Below are 20,742 nucleotides of genomic sequence, written 5' to 3'. Positions count from 1 at the left end.
ATCAATAAATGAATCCTTAGACAGTACAGTTATATGTACAGAATCGCCATTTCTTTCGATTTGAAAGTGAAACTCCTTGGTAAAAAAAAAGCAGGAACTGAGTCTGAGATTCGCTTTGATCACTCCAAAAAGACCCCTTTGCTCACAAAAATCACATAAATGACGTTTAAGCTACAGACTAACAAAACCATGAGGTGTGATCAAGCCTACTTCCCTAGGGAATTATATAGGCAAGGATGATGTCCTTGCTATAGGGCATTCTTATATCTTCAACTTGAGTCTAACGCTACCCTATAGGCACCACCCTTGTGGCGCCGCCAAAAACTTGTACTGGCGTGGCACCTTCACGGAACAGTTCATTTTCTTTACCTCGCAGGAATCAAAGCGTAGTGTATTATATTTATAGCTGGTTGCGCAGCTCAAGAGCTTGCAAATAATATTGAATACTGTAGTATACTTCAAAATAATCGAAAAGGCTTTTGTTTATTTTCGTAAATGGTCTTTTATTTGAGTTTGATTTAGATCCCACCCCCAATGTCGAATAAACTGTTCCTAGTTCCAAAATGGCGAAAAAGAGGAAGTAAAAAGTGCGTCGAAGTCTGCTCCAAAAGTAGAAGGAGTCGTTTTCTGGTGACATCCATGAAGAAAGTAAGTACAGGTCCCGTCTGTCGACTGTTCAGTGTCTCAAGATCCACCAGATTTGTCGGCAATGTTGTTTAGGAAAAACAAAGATCAAAAAATAACACCGCAAAGTTTGAGACCTGCGTATAAAAGTTTGCTTTGGACTTTTATGGTGAAATAATATAGCATGGGCTAGCATCCAGTTTTTAAAACAATGTGATTTTCTTTAAACCTAAGCCTCACTTAGAAGATAAATTTTCCTACCAAGTCGTTGTTCCCACATCGCGTGACTTCTTCGTCTACGTGCCAACCTCATACTTTGACGCAGTTTGAAGGCTCTGAGCAGGGAGGTTGAGAGTTTCATCTCTCTTATATCTCACATATAATGTAGGAAGGCCAATAGATCCAATACCTACCAGAACTTAGTAGAACTGGTACTACCTAAAGATGTAACCTCCCACCTCTCTGTTCCAGGTGTTCTCTCCCACCTGTTCCTGACACCTGTGTCATCATGGCCGAGGGACAAGGTGCTGCACCCAGCTGCTCAGGTGAGAATGTTTCATTGTTCTGGACCAACAGTGTAGGTGTCAATAAAGACAACTTACACAAAGCAGTTTAATAAAGTAAAACTTGCATAAGGATACTGATATGTTCAATGTCAATGTTGGAAAACTGATTGTAAAACATTTCATCTCTCAGGTGTCAGATAAAAAAAGTTGAGTTGGTCAGCTTGAAAAATTCATGTTCCTTGCAGGGATCCACACAAAAATAAAGACTAGGATCGACAGTTTTATCTAGGGTCGGAGGGCAAACAGGAAACACAGCATTTTTTTCGTAGGCCCATCCTGAGAACTAAATGTACACATGATAGCAGTGACTGCAGAGGCTGAGTTGATATAATTACTGATATGTGAATCCATCTCTCTGAGACAGGTTCACCTGGACCCTCTAGTAGCCAGCTGAAGAGGAAGGGGGAGGGAGAGCAGTCTCCAGTGAAGAAGAAACCAGGTCCCCGTAGAGATCAAGAAGGTGAGACGTTAAATATATAAATACATGTACATGTAACATGTAATTTTTTTTAATGGTATAACACTATTAACAGGGCTCAAAATACTGGGTGCATGTGCAACCTAGACTAAGTGCACCCAAATTTGGAGCTGTTCACCCCTTTTGTTTTCTGTGGTTGCACCAGTGCACCCAAATGTTTTTTGTAGGTTTACTTATATGTCAAGATGTTAAATTTATAGCAGTACTATTATTCAGCATATTCTTAACATCTAACTGTCAGAAAAATAGTAAAATCATTCTTGTCGTACTTTTCTTTAGAAACAAAATATAATTACTTATTAAATTAGTTTTCGCTGACATTCTACTTACTTTATCTTATATTCTGCACCCACAGAAAATTTTGTGCACCCAATTTTTTGGTCGGGTGTACATGTACATGTAACAGTACCAGTGCTCCTATTCCCAAAAATGAATTTCGAGCCCTGTATAATATTGTGGCACAGTAAGTAGGGCTGCAAATACCACCTACATACTAGTATATACAAATAGGTACAGATGAAATATTGTAGCAGCGCAGGTATGCACCTGTTAGAGTTAGGGTCTGTGACCATCAACACAAAGGAAAACAAGTGGTACAGGTAATTTTCCTGCAATTATGCAGCTAAGTAATTATTTCAACCCCTACAGTGTAGTAACAGTATTGTTGGAACTGGGAATGATTGAAAGAATGAATGAGTGTTATCTCACTGGCATATATCAGTAACACTTCTTTTCTATGTTGTTTTGCAGATGTTCAAAAGTACTTCTACTACATCAAGGAAAACGTGAGCTCAGATTGGAGGGACCTGGCCTTCTTTCTTGGGTTTCGAGGACCAGATGTGGACAACATCGATGGGAGAAATCGGGATGACAAGTCTCGCTGTATGGACCTGTTGGAGGAATGGCTGAAGGGTAACGAAGAGAGAGCCACCATAGAGGTCCTGAGAGAGGCTCTGAGCAACGCAAACCTACAGAGTGTTGTGGATGGTCTTCAAGGTATGAAGTCTCTGTATTCTGTACTCTCACACAGTGCATTGATCTCTTCCTCATATGATTATTATGCATATGAGTCCATTCTTTTGTCTATATCATGCTATGAATAGTCTGTTAAGTTTTACTCTACTGAGTTAGTTGCACCTTCTTTGAAAAACCTGTTCTCTTGTTGCTTGCTTCTCTTTTGTCAACACTTTAAGAGGTGTTGAAAGGGGCTGGCAAAAGTAAAGATGGTCTGAGGGATTTCAACACTGTGATATGTGACAGAACCTAAAATCTTCTTGTCTGTAATTCCCAAATCCCAAATTTTGATGTTTAGAGAAACAGTTTGATACAATGTTATATAGTAACAACGCAAAACTTTCTGTTTATACCGCATTAAAGGAAAATTATGGACAAAAACAATACCTCTCAAGTATACACAATCTGGATATCCGAAAAGCGATCACAAAATTAAGAATTAGTTGTCATAAATTATACTTAGAAATGGGTCGATACAAGAAAATACCAAATGACCAACGGTTCTGTCCATTTTGTCCAAACATGATTGAAAATGAGCACCATTTTATAATGGATTGTACACTAGTACAATGATAAGCGCCTATTGCTGTTCACCTTCCTTTCCGCTTGTTCAATTGATTTCAATACGTTAGATCCTATAGAAACATTCAATTACATTCTCAGGGGAGATAACCAATACAGTGTTCAAATAGGAAAATACATTAAAGAATGTTTCGATCTTAGAGACCACATGTTAGAGAATAGTTAACCTTTATTGTTACATCATACATATACTCTGTACGTAAGATGACGTTATCCACACATGTATGTAGCTTTGTTAGATCTTTAGTTAAGTTGTAGAAGACCATACAAAAGTCTCTGTACTTTTTTGTTGTGTCAATAAAGAATCTCATCCTATAATAATCCCAATTTGTCCACATTCAGAAGTTCCAGTTGGAGCTGCAGGAAGAGAGTCCTCTTCAGTGACAGGTGTCAATCAGACAGGTATCAGTATCAAAATTCACATTGGAAATACATGTACATGTACATGCAATAGAAATCTCATCTACGGCGCACTTTATACACAGCTTTTTGCTGTCAGTAAATTTTCTCCTGACAATTCCGAAGTCGTCGGCCGACAGTTCAGCGGGAGTCCCTGTCAACTTAAAAGTGCATATAAAGAGCTCACAACAGCGGGAACAAAGCTACATGTAGGGTAGGGGTTATATAAAAATTTCTGTCTTTTTCCGAGAAGACTCGCCATATTTGTTGTTTGGCACTCTGTTTAGATATTAGTATGGGCTACAATGTAACTACTCCTTTTTTTCTGTCTACGGGAGGCTCCAAGGGATACATGTACAGCAATTTTTGTGGTAGTGACAATAATGCGTTATATACTAGTCCATATACTTGTACTTGTAGCCTATTGTGTGGGCCACAAGCAATATTATTAATGGGTAGAATACATCTACTGTAGAAGCTGTTATTCATGCGTCTAATCTCTAATATAAGCCCTATAAGTTGCCCACCATGTTTTAGATAAACGTCCACAAACTCAATCAGATCAGAAGGAAAGTCTGTGACCTGTGTCTTGCATACAGAAATCCGCGGGAAAACAACAGCCGTAGTGGCAGGGGTCGACAAACTTGAGTTGAATGTGTTCCTTGGGGACTTCTGGGCCGTGTGTATAAAGACATCCCGACAGTGGCGGCAGGAAAAATCGCCGCTGTCACAAACATCTGTGTATAAAGTGGGCCTAAGTTTGTACTGACAACAGGTTTTGTAACATACTGTTTAAGCCTTTAGCTATTTTTAAAAAAATGTACAAAAACTATTAGCCAAAATACCTCCTTGGTACAACTGGGATTGGTGAGCATAATAGGAAACAAGAACCATGAGTTTAAGCTGAAATGATTTTTATGTAATTATAGCATAAGTTACATTTACACTGAATTTGAGGGTGAGGTCTTACGGTATCCTTTCTATTCCAGATCTTTTCCAGCAGTCTTTGAAGAAGTACTATGAGTTGAAACTGACTCACTTTAAGCCTCTGATCTGGAATGACAACTTCACACTTAGCCTCAGTGACATCTTCACACACTTAGAGTTGATACCAAAAAGTGAAAAACAGAAAAGGTCAGAATCCATGAGGGGAGAACAGAGAAAAGAACTTAAGTCATTAGATGACTTGTTCAAGCCAGATGTCACAGGACTGTCCACAGCACCAAGGTGCATTCTGATTGAGGGTGAAGCTGGAGGGGGGAAGACAATGTTTTTGTCCAAAGAAGCCCTAGATGCCGTCTCACAGAAAACAGAGCTGGGCAGACGGCACAACATCGTCCTGTTGATCCGACTCCGGGAGGTGAGAGAGGGGGAGACCATAGAGGAGATGGTGTGGGACCAGTGTGTTCCCAAAAGAAAAGATGTTAATGTAGAGTACATTGAAGCGATTCTTGAGAGAAACGAGTCCCATGTGCTCTTCCTCCTAGATGGGTATGATGAGCTGCGGCCTGAGGCCAGGGCAGCCGGGCAGGCCATTCCCAAACTGCTGTCTGGCAAGATGTACCCCAACAGCACGATTGTGATCACCTCCCGACCCTCAGCAGGAGTGCAGCAGTACACCCGGCCAGACTGTCACATACACATCATGGGTTTCTCCCCTGAGCATGCAGCACAATACGTGAGAAAATATTTCCTCAGCACAGAAAGCCCTGAGCAGGCAGAGGATTTCATTGGGCAACATTTCATTCACTCACACACACAGAAAGTAGAAAATAAAACATCTGCTTTGGCTCTGAAGGATAACGAACTTGTAAACAACCTAATCCAAACCCCAATTTTTCTGCTGTTGGTCTGTCTGCTGTGGGAGGAGGACCAAGAGATAGTGTCTACTGGAACAATGATGGGGCTGTACGACAACCTGCTGACATGTCTGGTCAGAAAGTGCTGTAAGCGGGAAGGAGTGGACATGCCAACAGAAGGGCTGCCTACAGAGGTTGCTGAGTCATTACTGCAGCTCGGCAAGCTTGCACTAGAAGCACTGCTGAGGAATGAGACCCTGCTTGACCTTACGGAAGTAGAGAGAGAAAAGGTTAATTGGGAGTTACTGTTAAAGCTTGGTGTGGTCTCCTTGGAGGTTTCTTCCTCGAAATTGCATCCTAGGAAACAGCTGAACTTTTCACACAAGACCATGCAAGAGTTCCTGGCCGGACGATATGTAGCTCATGCTCGAGTGAACCAAGACATAGTTGAGCTGCTGCAGCTCACTTCCATAAGCAAGGCACTTGAACTCAGTAACCTGATTCAGTTCACATGTGGCTGTGACTCACAGGCAGCACAAGCTATGATGGAGGAACTAATCAAGCTCAGCAGCAGAGAGTTCACACACTTGCAACCAGAACATTTCGAAACTTGTGCCATTGTGCCAGTGGATCAAAACATGCGAAAGTCTTGCAAAACCTATGAAAGGTTTGCACACTTGTGCCTGAACATCCTTAGTGAGAGACAAGAACCAGAAGTGCTTCAGGGTATCAGTCAAGCCCTTCCAGTTGTCATGCTGCAAGTGGACAGCTCCATTAACAGTAGGGGAGCCACAGGTCTCAAGTATTACATACAAAATCTTCATTCATCAAACCTGCCAGACAGGCTCATACTTGAGATCCATAGAAGCACTGACAGAGACATAGTACAGTACCTACAGCACTGTTTTACAACTTCACTCCCTGGACTTAGATTGGACTTGAGACTATGGGGACAGTTTGACTCACCTGATCTGACAGCCAAGCTGGCTTCAGTTTTGAAGAATGTTCCCTGTCTGAGGGAGCTGGGTCTGTCAAATACAAATTTAACACCATCATCACTCCGGCCACTTGTGCAGGGGTTGAGACACATGTCTCTGTTAGAGGAGCTGAATCTTGACTTCAACTCATGCCTTGGTAATGCTGGCATGGAAGTCCTACAGGTTGGGCTGTCCAGTGTTCCACACCTGGCTGTACTCCGTATTAGGTATGTCAACATGACAGCTGTGGGCATGACATCCCTGGCTCCCTACATGCGACATCTAGTGGGACTGAGAGAGTTGGATATAAGTAATAATAAGATTGGTGACACTGGGCTGGAATCTCTTACCACCGTCCTCCACACCCTCACTGCCATGCAGGTGTTGGACCTGAGTGGGACCTGTATCAGCCCCACAGGCATGCGCACACTGGTCCCTGCACTGTGTAAGTTAACCAGACTGATCAGACTGGACATTAGTGGAAATGCCATAGGAGACCCCGGGCTGGAATGCCTGGCTGCTATCCTCCACCACCTCACAACCATGAAGGTGTTGAACCTCAGTCAGACAGGTATCAGTGACAGGGGAATATCATCCCTGATCAAAGCTATGCCTCACCTGGTGCAATTACAGGTGTTGAATGTGAGTCACAATAACATAGGAGACTCGGGGATTGTCTCACTGGTGCAAACACTCTGTCGACCCAGCAATTTGGACAGGAAACAAAACCCACCTGGTGACAAGAGTCTGACCACAGCCCCTCACCATAACACCACACTACAGGAGCTGTACATTCGGGGGAATAGTGGAGTAACAGGAGCTGGACTGGGGAGGGTCATACAGCTCATCAGCACACTGCCGGCACTGAGGAGGCTGCACATGTCTGGTTACCCACACAAACCTGCACACCTGTCTGACACTGCTGCCATGGATCTGGCTGAGGCTCTACCCAGACTCCCTGCCCTGGAGCAGCTGAACCTATGGCACATCTCCATGGAGCCTGCAGGGTTCCAGGCTGTGGTGCAGGCTGCTGAGGAACACCCGACATTGGAGACACTGATGTGAGTTATATAAATAATATTGGTTAACCATTGACAGGTCCATCCTGTCAATAGTGGAAAACCTGCACTATTGGCAGGACAATCCTGTCAATAACAGAAAAATGCACTTTTGACAGGATGATCTTTAATAGACACTTCCTATTCTAATATACATGTGTTAGGCATATACTCTACTCCAGGGTCTCTTGTGCAGACTGTAATTTGATAGAATTCCAACTGACAAGATGTGTGCACATTAGACTGCACTATATATATTTGCACATCAATCAAATTAATATTACCTAATGCACCTAATAAATACACACCTGTTCTGGTACACATGCTTCCATAGGTACATGTATTTTCCAATTTTGCATGTGAGTGTGCATTAACTTACATGGCACCAAAATTTAATTATTTATAAATCTCTTGTTTATCAGTAGTTTTATTTTACATTCTGTCATTTAGTTATATGAAATAACAATATGATGTGATTTCATGTATATGAGCACGTCTGTTTCCCTTTTCCATATACAGGTACTCTAGGAATAGAGTTCCTGGGGGAGTGGACACCACAGCCAGCTGTCTGAAGCTGTCTGGCTACTACTGAGTTCCCAACACAATTCTGTAGTAGAGTTGTAGGAAAGGTGTGTAGATAAGACCATGTTGATTTGATTATGATATGGATGACATCTGCATGTGCATGATTTTTTGGCCATACTGTAAATTGTACAGAACAGTTGCAAAATTAGCAAATATAAACAGTAATTATATAAGTTGCAAAAAAAAAATATTGGAAAACGATACCAATGTCATAGAGTGCCAAAATCAAATGAAAGACGAAAATGTAAAGAAATTTGAAGAGTAGATTATTCGCTATACTATACTGTGTCATTTGTTCAACCTTCATGACCACATAGATTTTATATTAATGAAAGCAACATTCAATTTGTTTTTTTGCAAAACGTTTTTTTAGTTACACGCTCACATTAGTTTTGAGATTCCCAGTGGATGTCATCCATATAATCAAATCAACATGGATTAAGGTGTAAAAGGTTAGCCATTCGGACGTTCGAGCGACGACGTTAGTGTCCGTCCAACGTCCGAACAGCAACATTAGGATCGATTATCCAGTCTAAGGATAATGTGAGTCTTTTTGAGTTCAAGTCTTGTCATACAGACATCTTTTTTGTGCTCCTTTCTTTCTGTTCTTCTTTCACGTCCGTACAGAACCATGAGAGACAACATCGTACTCCCATCTAGCCTGGGTACCATCCGGATTTTTGCTCCACAAGGCTTCAGCAAAAATCAGTATGGTACCCAGGCTACCTCCCATCTCCCACTGACGCTTCTTACCGAGTAACAATACATTGTAAAACACACTGTCATACATTGTATTTTGTCATGTATTTGCAGTGCAAAGCTCACTGGAAAGAAAACCACAGTGGAAGTTACAAGATTTATAATATATGTGAGTTAGACTTCACTTCTGATAATTCTCTATGTTTTGAAAAATGCAGTGAAAACACTGAAGTACACTGACTTCAATGCTTTTTTTTGCAGTTGCTGAAAGGGAGGTTAGTGTGACCATAGTGCTGAAGCCCCTGCCCTAACTCACAAATGAAGACAACGTCATGCCCGTAGCCAGGATTTTCAATGGGGGGGTTCTTCCCACTGCTTGGGGGGACCTCGAGCGCCGTAGGCGCGAGGCGAGCGCCGAAGGCGCGAGGTTCCTAGGGGGGTCCGGGGGCATGCTCCCCCGGAAAATTTTGAAAAATGAACCTTCTAAAACGGCATTTCGTGCATTTTTGAGAGGATTTCCAAGAAAAATCAGAGATAAATTTTTATTCAATGACAAAAGGAGCAGTTTTTCTACGATTCCAGTCCATCTTTTCAAGAAAAATCTTGGACCTTTACATAAAAAGTGGACCAAAAAGTGGACCTTTACATAAAAAGTGGACCAAAAAGTGGACCTTTACATAAAAAGTGGACCAAAAAGTGGACCTTTGAGCCTTGTGGGGGGGTTCTTCCGAACCCCCCGAACCCCCCCTGGCTACGGGCATGAACGTCCAGACACAGATGTTCTAGGACAAATGCTAGTTATCCGGTTTGATGAGAGGAACATGTAACATTTCTGTATCTGCATCTGTATAGCCGGTGTAACCACCCTTTGGCGTAACACACCAGCTTAACACACCATTTAGTCTGGTGCATTCTCAAATTGCGTAGATTTACACACATTGTTCGTTGTACCTACTTAATGTTTGTTCGTTGTAGGACAAACTATTTTTTGTCCCATAAAATGGCCCGTAGTTTAGGAAATCAGTCTAATATGCATATATGATGACAATTACTCCAAGTAATCTACAACTAATAGTGCTAAGCCTAGTTGCATTCGAAAATGAACTGTTTAGTACCTGATTCAACTTCAATACATTTTAGAGTGCTATGTTTTATACCTTAGACGTTTTTGCTGTATATGTATGTTACTCAATTGTTTTATTCCTGACACAACTCTTATACATGATGGGAAACATTTTGTAATAGAATGTAAACTATACAACAAAGAGAGAGTAGAACTTTATAATCTGATACAATCTATGTTCCACTTCTTCATACATCTAAGCTCTACAGATAAATTTATATTTCTGATGAACTTAGACAAACCTTCTATATTGTAACATACCTTTTTAACATTTGTAAGAAACGAGAAGACCAAATTTACTTAATTGTAGCTACTTGACAATGTACATGTACATATGTAACGTTACCTGTATTCCATATGCATTCTTTTGTAGTGACCTGTACTTAACCCAGCAGGTATGTGTGTACAATAAAGGTCTTCATTCATATTGTACATCCAGCAACACCAGCTTAGGGTGTCATGATTTAAACAAAGCAGTTTTAATGCCAAATTCACTTAGAGGCATTGAGGTGATCTATTTAGTATTTAATAGTACTTTGACCATTTCCAATGTGAAGGTACAAATATTGTAATGTTTTATCTGTCACTGTCAGTGTTGGTTTAGTTACCTCCATAAAAAATGGAGGTATTGGTTTTTGGTCTGTGCGTCTGTGTTTCCTCACATTTGTAGTCAGCTTAACTTCAGAACGCCTTATGGATTGTGATTATAATATAATTTGGTATGTTTGTAGGTCATGGAAGGTCAAGGTCAAATATGGGCCCATGTGGCTGACCTTTGTACTGCAGCAGAACTTCTGGAAAAGGGTCCACCTATATTGTGTAAGGGACCAATTTTTAAAAGTTGTCCAACATGGATGATGAAATGATATGTTTTTGCACCAGATGGTACTATGACATTGTATCCAGATAGTAAACATTTCAATGATGTTGAGATGTAAAAACAAAAAGCAGGAAATAAATGCGATGAAGGTTTTTGAAATGGTGAAGAAAGTCTGTTTTCATTTTGTTGTTTTCAGTTTAGAATCTACACAAATGGGAGATCTTGTATGTTTCTTGTGATGCACCTTGTGCATGTTATAAAGAACTCACCACACCTATGCATGAGAGTAGGGGTTCTTCCTTGCATATGGATGAGTGGATGAATGAATTGAATGGATGGATGGATGCATGGATGCATGAATGAATGAAAACCCTTTGAGTTTATAAGACACCAGTAGAAGATACAAAATATATGGTACGCAAATCGTGAGAACAGGTACAGACTAACATACCATTCGTAGCGATGGGAAGATGACAACGATGAGACGGAATTCGACCGGTTACGACATTATTCAGTCTTTCTCAAGAATGACAGAGATTGGACCACTCCTCCTTTTATACTTTTACCGTGCCTCGCTAGTGCGGGGCGCTCTGCTACAGACTAACATATAATTCACCAAAACTTAACACATCAACTAAACAATGCACAGCCCAGTTATCCCGTGACTGGGGTCCATGGTAGTCAGCGGTAAAATGAAAACTGGGAATTGTACTTGGTGTTGTCGCCAAAATGATTATGACAGGTTCTGAGTAGTCCCAAAACAAACTGTTGTTAAGAATGAGTGTCAGTGAATCAATAAATGAACCCTTAGACAGTACAGTTATATGTACAGAATCGCCATTTCTTTTAATTTGAAACTCCTTGGTAAAAAAAAAAGCAGGAACCGAGTCTGAGATTCGCTTTGATCACTCCAAAAAGACCCCTTTGCTCACAAAAATCACATAAATGACGTTTCAGCTACAGACTAACAAAAGCAGAAGGTGTGATCAAGCCTACTTCCCTAGGGAATTATGTAGGCAAGGATGATGTCCTTGCTATAGGGCATTCTTATATCTTCAACTTGAGTCTAAGGCTACCCCATAGGCACCACCCCTGTGGCGCCGCCAAAAACTTGTATTGGCGTGGCACCTTCACGGAACAGTCCATTTTCTTAACCTCGCAGGAGTCAAAGCGTAGCGTATTATATTTATAGCTGGTTGCGCAGCTCAAGAGCTTGCAAATAATATTGAGTACTCAATTATAGTTTAAAATCACCTATTTAACTCTTTGTTAAGTTTGCTAAATGGTCTTTTATGAGTTTGACATAGATCCAACCCCCATTGTCGAATAAACTGTTCCTAGTTCCAAAATGGCGAAAAAGCGGAAGTAAAAATGCGTCGAAGTCTGCTCCAAAAGTTGAGTTTGAAGGAAGTTTTCTGGTGACATCCTTGAAGAAAGTAAGTACAGCTCCCGTCTGTCGACTGTTCAGTGTTTCAAGATCCACCAGATTTGTCGGCAATGTTGTTTAGGAAAAACAAAGATAAAAAAATAACACCGCAAAGTTTGAGACATAAAACTTTGCTTTGGACTCTTAATCTTATGGTGAAATAAATATGGGCTAGCATTCAGTTTTTAAAACATACTAGTACATATCAATGTGATTTTCTTTAAACCTAAGCCTCACTTAAATGATAAATTTTCCTAGCAAGTCCTTGTTCCCACATAAATGTAGCTCCCCAGGGGTTTTTCTAAACAGGGGAATAAGGGTGCTGCTCCCACTGTACCCTTCATGTGTATAGTCTAGCGTAAATTTATGTAGAATGTACATGTAGAGTCGAAATATTCTCTAGCTAGTAGTTATTCATAATACTCTATCAGATACAATGTCCGTTGACCATATATATAGCATTATGTTAGACACATACCAACTAGTAATCTTATTATTTGCCATACATTGTACCCGTGACAATCGTTGTGCAATAAACTTTGACTTGACTTGACTTGACTTGACTTGTAACCAGCCAGCTCCCTTATACCAAGGACATTATACACACAAATTTTCAGATTGAACCTGAGTGGCTACCTACACACCATTCAGTCCTTCTCAAAATGATATTTTTCCAGTAAAGATGTGAAAACAATACAACAGTGCATTCTAGCATTACAAATTGTGTTACTCTTACTAAAAAATCCCGCCTCGGTCGCTTTGTTCCTTGCCATATTCTTGTGATCTGCTCCCTCATGCTAAATTTTTCTAGAAAAAAACCTGCTCCCATGATCACGTCTTCTTCGTCCACGTGCCAACCTCATACTTTGACGCAGTTTGACGGCTCTGAGCAGAGAGGTTGAGAGTTTCATCTCTCTTGTATCTCTCATATACTAGTAATGTAGGAAGGCCAATAGATCCAATACCTACCAGAACTTAGTAGAACTGGTACTACCTAAAGATGTAACCTCACACCTCTCTGTTCCAGGTGTTCTCTCCCACCTGTTCCTGACACCTGTGTCAGCATGGCCGAGGGACAAGGTGCACCCAGCTGCTCAGGTGAGAATGTTACATTAAATGTTCTGGACCAACAGTGCAGGTGTCATCAAAGACTAGTGATCCAACTTACACAAAGCAGTACTAGTACTTTTAATAAAGTAAAACTTGCTTAAGGACACTTGTATTTTCAATGTCAATGTTGGAAAACTAATGGTACAACATTTTATCACTCAGGTGTCAGATCATGGAGCTAGTAAAGGTTAATCAGCTTGAAATAATTACTTACTTGCATACTTGCAGGAAAATTACCTGCACAGGTTGTTTTTCTTTAATTTGTTTAATTTAATTTTTCTTCTATGTTCCTTGTTGGGATCCACAAAAACAAAAAGACACTCAGTCACTCCCGCTGAGTCAGCAGTTTTTTCTAGGGCCGGTCGGGAAACAGGAAACACATTTTTTTCCTCGGCCAAACTTTTCATCCTGAGAACTAAATTGTAATGATAGCAGCTGTGGCACTGCAGAAGCTGAGTTGATATAATTACTGATTTAATTACTGATAGTGATATAATCCACCTCTCTGAGACAGGTTCACCTGGACCCTCTAGTAGCCAGCTGAAGAGGAAGGGGGAGGATGGAGAAGAGTTTCCAGGGAAGAAGGAACCAGTGCCCTGGAGAAAGGAAGGTGAGCCGTTAAATATGTTGTCTTTCTATGGTATTATATATGTCGTGGTACAATGTAGGCATGTTTTAAACTATGAGTAAGTAGGGCTGCAAATACCACCTGCATTCTATTACTATATACAAATAGGTACAGATGAAATACTGTACAGTTGTAGCAATATTAATGCAGGTATGCACCAGGGTTAGAGTTATTAAGGGTTTAGGCCATCAAGAGTCAAGACAAATTAAAGAAAAACAACCTGTGCAGGTAATTTTCCTGCAAGTATGCAAGTAGGTAATTATTTCAAGGCCTAAGTAACAGTATTGTTGGAACTGGGAATAATTGAATGAATGAATGAATGAATGAGTGTTATATCAATGCCATATATCAGTAACACTTCTTTTCTATGTTGTTTTGCAGATGTTCAAAAATACTTCTACTACATCAAGGAAAACGTGAGCTCAGATTGGAGGGACCTGGCCTTCTTTCTTGGATTTCGAGGACCAGATGTGGACAACATCGATGGGAGAAACCGGGATGACAAGTCTCGCTGTATGGACCTGTTGGAGGAATGGCTGAAGGGTAACGGAGAGAGAGCCACCATAGAGGTCCTGAGAGAGGCTCTGAGCAATGCAAACCTACAGAGTGTTGTGGACGGTCTTCAAGGTATGAAGTGTCTGTATTCTGTACTCTGTGTATTGACCTCTAACTTATATGCTATGAGTTAAAAGCTATGTAGGGACTAGAGAACCAAAAGCAATGGACTCCAGATTATTACAAGTCCATTTTGATGTTCCCCATGTTGATCATGACATTGCTGACAATTTCTGCATACACAATGTCCCTTGTAAAAACAAACCCGGCCTAAATAGAGTCAATTCCAAGTCACCAACAGTACATGCATGCGTGTGTGTCTGTGTGTCACAGGGATAGGTGATATGAGTGTATAGAACTATATCTTTGTTATCAGAAATCTTACTTGTATTCTGCTGCGTGTACATGTATATGGAAAGGAATGTAACCAAATTAACCACATCATCACTCTGATTTTGCATTAGTGTTTTCACTTTAAGTCAGTGTTTTTCAAGATCACTAAATATTTCATGGGGGTATGAGATCTTTGAAGTCTATGTTTATTCTGTGGTCTGTAACATGCTATGCATAATATACATGGTGAAATACAAAGAAGTAGATTCGGACAGAGCAAATATTAGGTATTTGGAACTTTGCAGTTACGTCATCGACACTAAGTGCTAGCCACTTCTTCAAATGGCCAGTAATGCTCTAAACAAAATGGACACATACACATCACATGTGTAAGTGTACGAAATCACACACAATAGTTTTCAGACATATCATTGTGTAATACAATATCAGTTGTTCCCCTTTAAAGATTCAAATCACTGTGGTATGGTGTGACAGAACCCAAAATCTCCTGGTCTGTAATTCTCAAATCCCTAAGTTTGATGTTTAGAGAAACAGTTTAATAAAAGATTATAGAGACTTGTTCAGAAAATGTTACATATACATGTATTATAATAATCCCCATTTCTCCACATTCAGAAGTTTCAGTTGGAGCTGCAGGGACAGAGTCAGTGCCAAGTGTCAATCAGACAGGTACTAGTATCAAAATTCATATTGCAAATACAAGTACAGTGAAACCTTCTCAAGCCGGGCACCCAGGGGACCAGAGAAAAACAGTCGTATCTTTAGATTCTCTGGGCCTAAACTTCACACAGTTTCTGGCAAATTAAGCAATGTTTAAATTCAAATGACCCTGTCGACCGGTCACCATGGAAAAGTTTCGGGCCATGGGCTGACCCAACTCATGGCGGCCACGGTCGCATTGACCAGGTGGCTGCCCTGGGCAGGTTGCTTAAAGCTTGCCTCAATGGGGAAAATTTTTCGGCCCAAGAAAAAGCGGTTGCGATGGCCAGGTGGTCGTGTTGAAGAGGTGGTCACATGGCCATGGGCAAGTTTGACTGTAAAAGAAAATCTCATCTAATTACTGCCAACAGGTTTTGTAACATGCTGTTTGGCCAGCTTGTCGTAAAAGTTGCTATGACTTGCTCTGAGTAAACCAAGTCTTTTATTTTGGTGACCGTCTGTCACCTTCCTCAGGGCAATTCTGACTGGTTCACATTGCATTGCAGCACAGGTGTCGCTGCTTTCCCAAATGTAAAGGTGGTCTTCCGAGGACATCATCCATGAAATGAAGTCAGTTTGGCCTTAGCCAAAATAACTCCTACTAGTAGGTAGAACTGGTCTTGGTGAACATAAAAAGAAACAAATTAATATAATACAATGAGTTCAGGCTGACAAGGATTTTTCTCATATTAATAGTGTCTTGCATAAGTTACATTTACACTACATGTAGATGGGTGGGGTCTTACAGTATTCTTTCTATTCCAGATCTTTTCCAGCAGTCTGTGAAGAAGTACTATGAGTTGAAACTGACTCACTTCAAGCCTCTGATCTGGAATGACAACTTCACACTTAGCCTCAGTGACATCTTCACCCAGTTAGAGTTGACACCAAGAAGTGAAAAGCATAAAAGGTCAGAATCCATGAGGGGAGAACAGAGAAAAGAACTTAAGTCATTAGATGACTTGTTCAAGCCAGATGTCACAGGACTGTCCGCAGCACCAAGGTGCATTCTGATTGAGGGTGAAGCTGGAGGGGGGAAGACAACGTTTCTGTCCAAAGAAGCCCTAGATGCCGTCTCACAGAAAACAGAGCTGGGCAGACGGCACGACATCGTCCTGTTGATCCGACTCCGGGAGGTGAGAGAGGGAGAGACCATAGAGGAGATGGTGTGGGACCAGTGTGTGCCCAAAAGAAAAGATGTTAATGTAGAGTACATTGAAGCGATTCTTGAGAGAAACGAGTCCCGTGTGCTCTTCCTCCTAGATGGGTATGATGAGCTGCGGCCTGAGGCCAGGGCAGCTGGGCAGGCCATTCCCAAACTGCTGTCTGGCAAGATGTACCCCAACAGCACGATTGTGATCACCTCCCGACCCTCAGCAGGAGTGCAGCAGTACACCCGGCCAGACTGTCACGTACACATCATGGGCTTCTCCCCTGATCATGCAGCACAATATGTGAGAAAATATTTCTTCCTCACAGAAAGCCCTAAGCTGGCAGAGGCTTTCATTGGGCAACATTTCATTCACTCATACACACAGAAAGTAGAAAATAAAACATCTGCTTTGGCTCTGAAGGATAACGAACTTGTAAACAACCTAATCCAAACCCCAATTTTTCTGCTGTTGGTCTGTCTGCTGTGGGAGGAGGACCAAGAGATGGTGTCTACTGGAACAATGATGGGGCTGTACGACAACCTTCTGACATGTCTGGTCAGAAAGTGCTGTAAGCGGGAAGGAGTGGACATGCCAACAGAAGGGCTGCCTACAGAGGTTGCTGAGTCATTACTGCAGCTTGGCAAGCTTGCACTAGAGGCACTGCTGAGGAATGAGACCCTGCTTGACCTTGCAGAAGTAGAGAGAGAAAAGGTTGATTGGGAGTTACTGTTAAAGCTTGGTGTGGTCTCCTTGGAGGTTTCTTCCTCGAAATTGCATCCTAGGAAACAGCTGAACTTTTCACACAAGACCATGCAAGAGTTCCTGGCCGGACGATATGTAGCTCATGCTCAAGTGAACCAAGACATTGTTGAGATGCTGCAGCTCACTTCCATAAGCAAGGCACTTGAACTCAGTAACCTGCTTCAGTTCACATGTGGCTGTGACTCACAGGCAGCACAAGCTATGATGGAGGAACTAATCAAGCTCAGCAGCAGTGAGTTCACACACTTGCAACCAGAACAATTCAGAAGTTATGCTATTGTGCCAGTGGATCAAAACATGCAAAAGTCTTGCAATACCTATGAAAGGTTTGCACACTTGTGCCTGAACATCCTTTGTGAGAGACAAGAACCAGAAGTGCTTCAGGGTATCAGTCAAGCCCTGCCAGTTGTCATGCTGAACAGCTCCATTAACAGTAGGGGAGCCACAGGTCTCAAGTATTACATACAAAATCTCCATTCAGCAAACCTGCCAGACAGGCTCATACTTAAGATCCATAGAAGCACTGACAGAGACAAAGTACAGTACCTACAGCAGTGTTTTACAACTTCACTCCCTGGACTTAGATTGGACTTGACACTATGGGGGGGATCCGGAGTCGGGGCACATTTTGACTCACCTGATCTGACAGCCAAGCTGGCTTCAGTTCTGAAGAATGTTCCCTGTCTGAGGGAGCTGGGTCTGTCAGGTACAAAACTAACACCAGCCTCACTCCAGCCACTTGTGCAGGGGTTCAGACACATGTCTCTGTTAGAGGAGCTGAATCTTGATTTCAACTTATACCTTGGTGATGCTGGGATGGAAGTCCTACAGGTTGGGCTGTCCAGTGTTCCACACCTGGCTGTACTCCGTATTAGGTATGTCAACATGACTGCTGTGGGCATGTCATCCCTGGCTCCCTACATGTGCCATCTAGTGGGACTGAGAGAGTTGGATATAAGTAATAATAAGATTGGTGACACTGGGCTGGAATCTCTCACCACCGTCCTCCCCACCTTCACTGCCATGCAGGTGTTGGACCTCAGTAGGACCGGTATCAGCCCCATAGGCATGCGCACACTGGTCCCTGCACTGTGTAAGTTAACCAGACTGATCAAACTGGACATTAGTCAAAATGCCATAGGAGACCCTGGGCTGGAATGCCTGGCTGCTATCCTCCACTACCTCACAGCCATGAAGGTGTTGGTTCTCTATAGGACAGGTATCAGTGACAGGGGAGTATCATCCCTGATCAAAGCTCTGCCTCACCTGGTGCAGTTACAGGTGTTGAATGTGAGTGACAATAACATAGGAGACTCAGGGATTGTCTCACTGGTTCAAACACTCTGCCAGCCCAGCAGTTTGGACATGGAACAAAACCCACCTGGTGACAAGAGTCTGACCACAGCCCCTCACTATAACACCACACTACAGGAGTTGCTCATTGGGGGGAATAGTGGAGTAACAGGAGCAGGACTAGGGAGGGTCACACAGCTCATCAGCACACTGCCGGCACTGACCAGGCTGGACATGTCTGGTTACCCACACAAACCTGCACACCTGTCTGACACTGCAGCCAAGGATCTGGCCGAGGCTCTACCCAGACTCCCTGTCCTGGAGTGGCTGAACCTACTGTGCACCTCCATGGAGCCTGCAGGGTTCCAGGCTGTGGTGCAGGCTGCTGAGGCACACCCGACATTGGAGACACTGATGTGAGTTATATTGGTTAACCATTGACAGGTCCATCCTGTCAATAGTGGAAAACCTGCACTATTGGCAGGACAATCCTGTCAATAACAGAAAAATGCACTTTTGACAGGATGATCTTTAATAGACACTTCCTATTCTAATATACATGTGTTAGGCATACATGTATACTCTACTTCAGGGTCTCTTGTGCAGACTGTAATGAGATAAGTATTTGATAGAATTCCAACTGACAAGATGTGTGCACATTCAAGACTGCACTATATATATTTGCACATCAATCAAATATTACCTAAAGCACCTAATAAATACACACCTGTTCTGGTACACATGCTTCCATAGGTACATGTATTTACCAATTTTGCACGTGAGTGTGCATTAACTTACATGGCACCAAAATTTAATTATTTATGAATCTCTTGTTTATCAGTAGTTTTATTTTACATTCTGTTGTTTAATTACATACAATTATAACAATATGATGTGATTTCATGTAAATAAGCACCTCTGTTTCCCGTTTTCCATATACATGTACAGGTACTCTAGGGATAGAGTTCCTGGGGGAGTGGACACCACAGCCAGCTGTCTGGAGCTGTGGGACAGAGTTCCCAACACAATTCTGTAGTAGAGTGTAAGAAAAGGTGTGTAGGTAAGGTGTATGTAGATTTGATTACATGGATGACATCCGCGTGCGCATGAATTTTTGACCGTTTCCAACAAAATAAAGTTTTCAACCAAAAATATTGGAAATTGATACCAATGTTGCAGAGTGCCAAAATCAAATGAAAAAGACAAAAATGTAAAGAAAATTAATGAATTTGAAGAGTAGATTTTAATTCGCCATACCATACTCGGTTTCATTTTTTTCAACCTTCATGACCATGTAGATTTCATAATGAAAGCAACGTTGGTTTTGTTTTGCAAAACTTTTGTTTATTCGCACGCTTGCATCAGTTTAGGGATTCCCAGAGGATGTCATCATGTAATCAAATCAACATGGCCTAAGGTGTAAAAGGTTTGCCATTCAGAACTAATATTCAAACGACAACTTCAGTGTCCGTTCAAGATCTGAACAGCAATGTAAGGATTGTTTATGCTCTAAGCATACGACACTTCAGTCGAAGAAGAACATGACTGGGCTACTCACGTTCAGGATATATTATGTAGACATGGGTTCCAAAATGTTTGGCTTAACCCCGCAGTTAATGCCAACCATTTTGGAAACATTTAAACAGCGTCTCGAGGACACGTTTCTTTCTGGCTGGAGAGAACAACTGAGAAATACTAGCAAACTCCAAACTTATTCTAAAATAAAGAAACACTTCGGCATGGAAGATTATCTTACATCAATACAAAACAAATCGTTTACAATTAGCATAACAAAACTGAGAATAAGTGCACATTGTCTTCAAATTGAAAAGGGAAGACACCAAAACACACCAGCCACTCAGAGACTGTGTCCCACATGTAATCTAAATGTTGAAAATGAATTTCATTTTGTTATGACTTGTCCTACCTATAGTAAAGAAAGAGATGTGCTATTACAGAATATAACTACTAAGACGGACCTCATACTACCTGATACACAGCTCGATATGTTCCATGTATTGTTATCATGCCCAACCT

At 41.6% G+C, this 20,742-nt stretch overlaps 1 protein-coding gene across 4 annotated transcripts; it reads left to right on the top strand.

Annotated features, from left to right (window-relative positions):
• The first annotated feature begins 559 nt into the window (after positions 1-559).
• Positions 560-19,830, top strand: LOC109470272 (protein NLRC5-like). 4 transcript variants are annotated; one of them, XM_019769157.1, is made up of 8 exons: positions 560-648; positions 1,096-1,169; positions 1,555-1,650; positions 2,419-2,664; positions 3,607-3,666; positions 4,653-7,500; positions 8,017-8,126; positions 9,043-9,113. In XM_019769157.1, the coding sequence occupies exons 2-7, from the start codon at positions 1,133-1,135 to the stop codon at positions 8,087-8,089; spliced, it is 3,360 nt and encodes a 1,119-aa protein (XP_019624716.1). In that variant the 5' UTR covers positions 560-648; positions 1,096-1,132; the 3' UTR covers positions 8,090-8,126; positions 9,043-9,113. The 4 variants fall into 4 exon arrangements, with proteins under 4 accessions (XP_019624716.1, XP_019624715.1, XP_019624714.1 ...); XM_019769156.1 differs by lacking the exons at positions 1,555-1,650; positions 2,419-2,664; positions 3,607-3,666; ... (1 more) ...; positions 8,017-8,126; positions 9,043-9,113 and adding exons at positions 13,775-13,870; positions 14,270-14,515; positions 15,413-15,466; positions 16,262-19,121; positions 19,654-19,830; XM_019769155.1 differs by lacking the exons at positions 2,419-2,664; positions 3,607-3,666; positions 4,653-7,500; positions 8,017-8,126; positions 9,043-9,113 and adding exons at positions 14,270-14,515; positions 15,413-15,466; positions 16,262-19,121; positions 19,654-19,830.
• Positions 19,831-20,742: the final 912 nt, after the last annotated feature.

The sequence above is a fragment of the Branchiostoma belcheri genome, unplaced genomic scaffold (assembly GCF_001625305.1).
Source record: "Branchiostoma belcheri isolate BF01 breed outbred unplaced genomic scaffold, Haploidv18h27 scaffold22, whole genome shotgun sequence".
Taxonomy (NCBI): Eukaryota; Metazoa; Chordata; class Leptocardii; order Amphioxiformes; family Branchiostomatidae; genus Branchiostoma; species Branchiostoma belcheri.
The sequence above is the reverse complement of the archived record's forward strand: the minus strand, read 5'-3'. Positions and strand labels throughout refer to the sequence as shown.

Bases quoted from the DNA above. Each gene is read 5' to 3' on its own strand.
- LOC109470272 (XM_019769153.1), top strand. From the start codon at position 1,133: ATGGCCGAGGGACAAGGTGCTGCACCCAGCTGCTCAG. The intron at 1,170-1,554 runs GTGAGAATGTTT...TCTCTGAGACAG, and splicing joins TGCTGCACCCAGCTGCTCAG to GTTCACCTGGACCCTCTAGT. The intron at 1,651-2,418 runs GTGAGACGTTAA...GTTGTTTTGCAG, and splicing joins TCCCCGTAGAGATCAAGAAG to ATGTTCAAAAGTACTTCTAC.